This window comes from Trichechus manatus, unplaced genomic scaffold (assembly GCF_000243295.1).
Source record: "Trichechus manatus latirostris isolate Lorelei unplaced genomic scaffold, TriManLat1.0 scaffold00190, whole genome shotgun sequence".
Classification (NCBI taxonomy): domain Eukaryota; kingdom Metazoa; phylum Chordata; class Mammalia; order Sirenia; family Trichechidae; genus Trichechus; species Trichechus manatus.
In genome coordinates, this window is record NW_004444126.1 from 4,696,506 (window position 1) to 4,702,505 (window position 6,000).

The following is a 6,000-nucleotide window of genomic DNA, read 5'->3' on the forward strand; positions in this document are numbered from 1 at the left end:
GACCCTTAGGAGGTGCCCCCATGAGCAGACATCAGAGTCTCCAGATGAAGCTCAGAGCACCCAAACACTCACCCAACAAAGACGCGAGGATGGGGCCGTCCACAGGGTCCATCAAGAGAGCTTCCTTCTCATAGTATTTACTAGCAAGAGGGGAAAGGACATGTAGATTTGGACAGAGACCAGCAGAGGGTCTACTACTGCCTAGTGGTTAAGAGCAGACATAAGTGGGTTCAATCCCTCTCTTTGTCCCTTAGTTACCTCTCTGAGCCTCAGCTGTCCCATCTGTAAAATGGGGATAATAACAACATATCTCATAGGGCCGTTGAAAGGACTTTTGAGAGACAGAGAATAGGTTAAGGCGCTTAGCACTTAGCTCAACATATTGTCACAATAAGCTCTTTTAGAGTTAACGGGAATGATAATTCAGAGACTTCTGCGGTGTGAATGATTCTACCTGCTTCAACCACATTTTCCATTTCAGACAGGAAGTCGCTTAGAGGCTCAGATGATGTCTGCCCTTCTAATATATTGGGGCAATAAAACGTTGTTCAGCTGTGCTGTGTACTGAAAGGCTGTGTTAACAGGCCTTCTGGCCCTGATAACTAATGCTGGTGACGCTGGCCTGAGATGCTCAGATATACCCCTTGGCCTCTGGCTCTTCAAAATAACTTTGATACCGTCAAGACGATGTTCAGGTTGAGTGTTCTTGTTTTGCTTTGTGTTAAAAAAACAAAACAAAACAAAAACTCCAATGCTGTCAAGTCGATTCCGATTCATACAGACCCTATAGTAAAGAACTGAACTGCCTCATAGGGTTTCCTAGGCTGTAATCTTTATGGAAACAGACTGCCACATCTTTCTTCTGCAGAGCAGCTGTTAGGTACAAACCGCTGACCTTTTGGTTAGCAGCCAACTGCGCCACCAGGGCTCCTTAATTGTTGTGTAGTGGCTTCTAATTCCTTGAAAATTTAAAGTCTAGGGCCGTGAAACTATTCTGTGAGGTACTGTCATGGTGAACACATGACATTATGTGTTCGTCAAAACCCACAGCCCTGCACAATCCAAAAAGTGAACTCTAATGTAAAATATGGACTTTAGTTAATAAAATGCATCAATACTGGTTCATCAATTGTTGGGAAACTGTGAAGAGGGGAGAGGGGGCATATGGGGACTTTCTGTACTTCATGCACATTTTTTCTGTAAACTTAATACTTAATACTGCTCTGGTGGTGCAGTGGTTAAGAGCTCAGCTGCTAACCAAAAAGCTGGCAGTTCAAATCCACCAGTCACTCCTTAGAAAGTGAGAATTCTACCACTGAACCACCATTGCTCCCTAAGATCCCTATACCCACCCCCAAATCCAAATACCTTGCACTGATATTAAACACGTGAAACTTCCCTAGTTCAGGGTCAAATATCTAGGAGGGCTTTATTTAGTCACTTTCAAATCAAGCACACGTCAAAGGGAAAAAGAAAAAGTGGCTTTGAGTAAGAGAGTGCAATTCCCAAAAAGGCCAGCAGGTAGAGGCAGAGCACACCCAGGACTCTTCTCACCTGCTGTTTTCCACAAGGTAATGCACAATTTTGTCCAGGACCTTCTCAAACAAGGCTGTGCGGATCCACAGGTGCTTGATGGCGAGTGGGGACAGGTTGGGCAGCTTCGGAAGCTTGCGTACATTCTCCTGGAGGCCCTGGATCTGGTTCCGCCTTCAAGACCAGTAAAGGACGAGAATAGACAGTTCATAAAATAGGAAATCCACAGGGCTAATACACAAACTTCTTCCGGCAGAAGAGTGAACAAATCTGCCTTGGAAGAAGCACAGACAGAATGCTCCTTAAAAGCCAGGATGGTGAGATTCTGACGTACTTTGGACATGCTATCAGGAGGGATCAGTCCCTGGAGAAGGGCATCATGCTTGGTAAAGCAGAGGGTCAGCGAAAAAGAAGACCCTCAACAAGATGGATTGACACAGTGGCTGCAACAATGAGCTCACACACAGCAACAATTGTGAGGATGGCACAGGATTGGGCAGTGTTTCCTTCTGTTGTACACAGGGTTGCTATGAGTCGGAACCAACTCAATGACACCTAACAACAACAACACACAAATGGGAAAACGTTCAACCTCTCTAAGAAAGAAAGGAACGGCAAATAAAACAGCAACAAGGGAATATACTGTTGTAGCAAATGGGCTGTGGTTATCTTGTGCTATTGAGGTGATTCTGACTCGTGGTGACCCGATGTGTTACAGAGTAGAGCTGAGCTCCACAGGGTTTTCTTGTCTGTAAACTTTATGGAAGCAGACTGCCAGGATTTTTCTTCCATGGTGCTGCCAGGTGGGTTCAAACTGCCAACACTGTGGTCACCAGCTAAGTGCAAACAGTTTGCACCACCCAGCAAAAAAACGAACCAAACCCAATGCCGTCGAGTCACTTCTGACTCATAGCAACCCTACAGGACAGTGCAGAACTGCCCCACAGAGTTTCCAAGGAGCAGCTGGTGGATTCAAAGTACTGACCTTTCGGTTAGCAGCTGAGCTTTTAACCACTGTGCCACCAGGGCTCCACACCACCCAGGGACTTAGCGAATGGGTAAGGAGTTTGAAAAAATAATACCCAGCGTGCACGAAGATGTGGTTAAACAGACACTTTCATACACTGCTAATGGGCAAGCCAGATTCTCAGATCTCTCTCTCTCTTCCTCTGTCCTTTTCTCTTTCCCTCCCTCTCTCTCTCACTGGAAAAGAGAACTGGGCAAGAGGAGTCTCAGATTATAGATCCTTTAGTGGCTCCCCATTGCCCTTAGGATGAAGTGCAAGTTCTTTAACATGACAGGCAAGGTGCTCCATGGCCTTACCCCTGTTCACCTCTCCAACAGCTCCCCTTGCCACAACTCTCTTCTCACCTGGTGATCTGCCAGAGGAAGATAATCTGCAGTTATCTGAGGCTGCCAGGCTCTCATCTTTATTCCTGCTGCTTTTTTCCTGGCCTCTCTCCCCACCCCATTCCTGGGCTGGCCCCTTCTCACCCTTTAGGTCTCAGCATGAGCAACCTCTCCTACAGGAAGCCCTCCTGGACCAGCCAAAACTGAAGGAGGGTTTCCTCATCTATATTCCCTCAGCCTTAGGCACTTAACTTCCTGCTCACTTTTCTGTCTCCCTCTCCCTCCAGAATATGACCCTGAGGGCATGGACTAAGGAGTTCATTTTTTTTTTAAATAAAATGTTTACTGGGTGTCTACCATGTAGCAAAGGAGCCCTGGTGGCGCAGTGGTTAAGTACTCGGCTGCTAATCAAAAGGTCAGCAGTTTGAACCTACCAGCTGATCTGCAGGAGAAAGATGTGGCAGCCTGCTTCCGTAAAGATTACAGCCTTGGAAACGCCACTGGGGCAGTTCTCCTCTGTCCTACAGGGTCGCTATGAGTCAGAATCGACTTGATGGCAATGGGTTTTTGGACCATGTGGCAAGCATGGTCTCTCCACATCTCTGCATCTTCAGAGCCTAGCACAGTGACTGGTTTATTGCAGGAGTGCAGAAAATATGTTCAGGGAGTCCCCTGGGTGATGCAAACTGTTAGCACGCTCAGCTGCTAAGTGGAAGTTTGTAGGTTTGAGTTCAGAGGCACCTCAGAAGAAAGGCCTGGATATCCACTTTCAAAAAATCAGCCATTGAAAACCCTATGGAGCAAAAGTTCTACTCTGACACATATGGAGTCACCATGAGCCAGAGTAGACTCGAAGGCCACTGGTTTTTTTTTTTTTTTTTTTTTTTTTAAAGATGTTTATGAAGGAGTGAGTGCATGCATGAATGACTGGCTCTCTTACCACCTGGCATGGGCATCTCCAATCCCTCCATTAGAAAGTCACTCCCAATATTAAGGTCTGTGAAAGTCAAGCCCTTTAAGACGTTATTGGCAATCACCTGGGAATTTTGCAGGTGAACTGGAAGGTGCCCTGAAAACCATGTGGCTGAGAAGTCAGATTCCAAATGGAAGTTGGCAGAGGCAAAGGTGACCAACAGCCCTAGACAGGCAGGGGCTGAAGGGCAAGGAAAGGGGCCGCTTGTCATCCAGTGAAGCAGGGTGATCACCCAGGCAGAGATGGGGAACATGTGGCACACATGTCCCTCTCTCCATTCCCTTGCCCGAGAAAGACATGTCCAATCAATCCATGCACTCTTTCCCACAAAGCTTAATCACAGCTTCAGAGTCCTTCACAACACAGTTCTTGGGCAGCCACTGCCATCAGCTAGGGTTGAAATCTACTCACCATCCCTGACCAGGCTCGGGCTGGGGGTCTGGATATGGGGTCAGGACTCCAGGGGGTGGCTCTGGCAGAAGGCGCTCATTTACACACACTCGGTCCACGAACCTCCCCCCAGCACACACAACCAGCCAACAAGATGAGCAAGTGAAGCCACCTCCTCTTCAATGGTGAGAATTTTACCCCAAGGCCCCAGCATCTGGTCCACGTGGACGGAGATCACATCGGTTCTATCTGACTTTGGTCACAGTGAGCAACTGTTCGTTCAACAATTGTTTCTTGGGCATTTACCAGATGGTAGGCACTGCCCCAGACTCTGGGGACATAATGGGGACTAACACAGATGTAGTCCCTACCGTCATGGAGTTCAGCATCAAGGGGGGAAATGACAACGATCAAGGAAACAGTAAACAAACAAATGGATGAATACATAATTACAGATGGCGGTAACAATTGGGAAGAAAATAAACAGGGTGATATGAAGGAGAATAAGGGGGTTGTAATTTACTTAGCTGGGGGAAGGCCTGAATGATCACCAGGTGCCTGCCATGGAAGATCAGGGGAAAGGATGAGCCAGGTGGTGGGAACAGCATGTGCAAAGGCCCTGAGGTTGGAAAGAGTCTGGCAGGTTTGAGGAGCAGGAAGGCCAGTAAAGCCTTAATGGGGAAAGTGCTGAGAAGGATGCTGAGCTGCAGCCAGGGCCTTGCACAGCCAGGGAGGAGGGTGACTGTCCTCTGGGGGAACGTCCCTGCCTGCACCCTGTGTCCCACCCCCAGCCCTGAACTCACGCGCTCTCGATCAGCTGCTCCAGGTCCTGAACCTTGCGGCTGAGCTCCTCGGCCGGCGGGAAGCTCTTCCCCACCTTCATGAAGAGAGCTGCGATCTTGTTGCTGCGCAGGAAGCCAGCTGCCCGCCGCCGCAGCCCGTGCAGGACACACGCCTCCACAGCCGCTGCGGGGACACAGTGGTCAGTGGGCCCTGCCCTGGCCACACTCCCCAGCACCCAGCCCAGCTTGGAGCTTCAGTCAGACGGAGGTGCCTTGGAGCACTGGGGTTCCAAGACTCACAAAAATCTTGACAACGGGATCATAGGGAAAAGCGTGTACGCCTCCCCCACTTCCACACCTTCACAAGGGGCAAGAGAGCTCGGGTAACCTACACTCGCGGCCATCTCTGTCAGACCATCTCTGCTCACATCCTCTCCCAGCCACTAACCAGCAAGGTGACTGTGGAGAATTACTTCCCCTTTCTGTGCTTCAGTTTTCCCATCTATAAAATGGGGCTAGTATAAACATAGACCTCATAAGGTTGCTGTTAGGATGAAGTGGAAAAAATGAGCAAAAAGCATTTAGCACAAAGCCTTGCATATACTGCTTTATGAACATTTTTATTATTACTGTCAAAGGGAGAGGGAGGACTGGACCATACAGTTGCTGAGTTTTATCTGGGTTAAAGAATCATCATCGTCATCGCTACTTTTTTTCTTTTTTTATTGTACTTCAGATGGAGGTTTACAGAACAAATAGTTTCTCATTAAACAGTTAGTATACATATTGTTTTATGACTATGGTTAACAACCCCACAACATGTCAACACTGTCTCTTCTCAACCTTGGGTTCCCTATTACCAGCTTTCCTGTCCCCTCCTGCCTTCTAGTCATTGTCCCTGGACTGTTGTGCTCCATTAGTCTCATTTTGTTTTATGGGGCTGTCTAATCTTTGGCTGGATGGTGAACCTTG

At 48.0% G+C, this 6,000-nt stretch overlaps 1 protein-coding gene across 1 annotated transcript in view; it reads right to left on the minus strand.

Annotated features, from left to right (window-relative positions):
* Positions 1 to 6,000, minus strand: part of SGSM1 (small G protein signaling modulator 1) — a 94,276-nt gene that overhangs the window by 53,600 nt on the left and 34,676 nt on the right. The window contains exons 3-5 of the mRNA XM_004387631.1: positions 5,050 to 5,212; positions 1,555 to 1,707; positions 73 to 140 (exon numbers count right to left, since the gene is read on the minus strand). Of these exons, the coding sequence (XP_004387688.1) occupies positions 73 to 140; positions 1,555 to 1,707; positions 5,050 to 5,212 (384 nt within the window). The remainder of the gene's footprint in view (positions 1 to 72; positions 141 to 1,554; positions 1,708 to 5,049; positions 5,213 to 6,000) is intronic.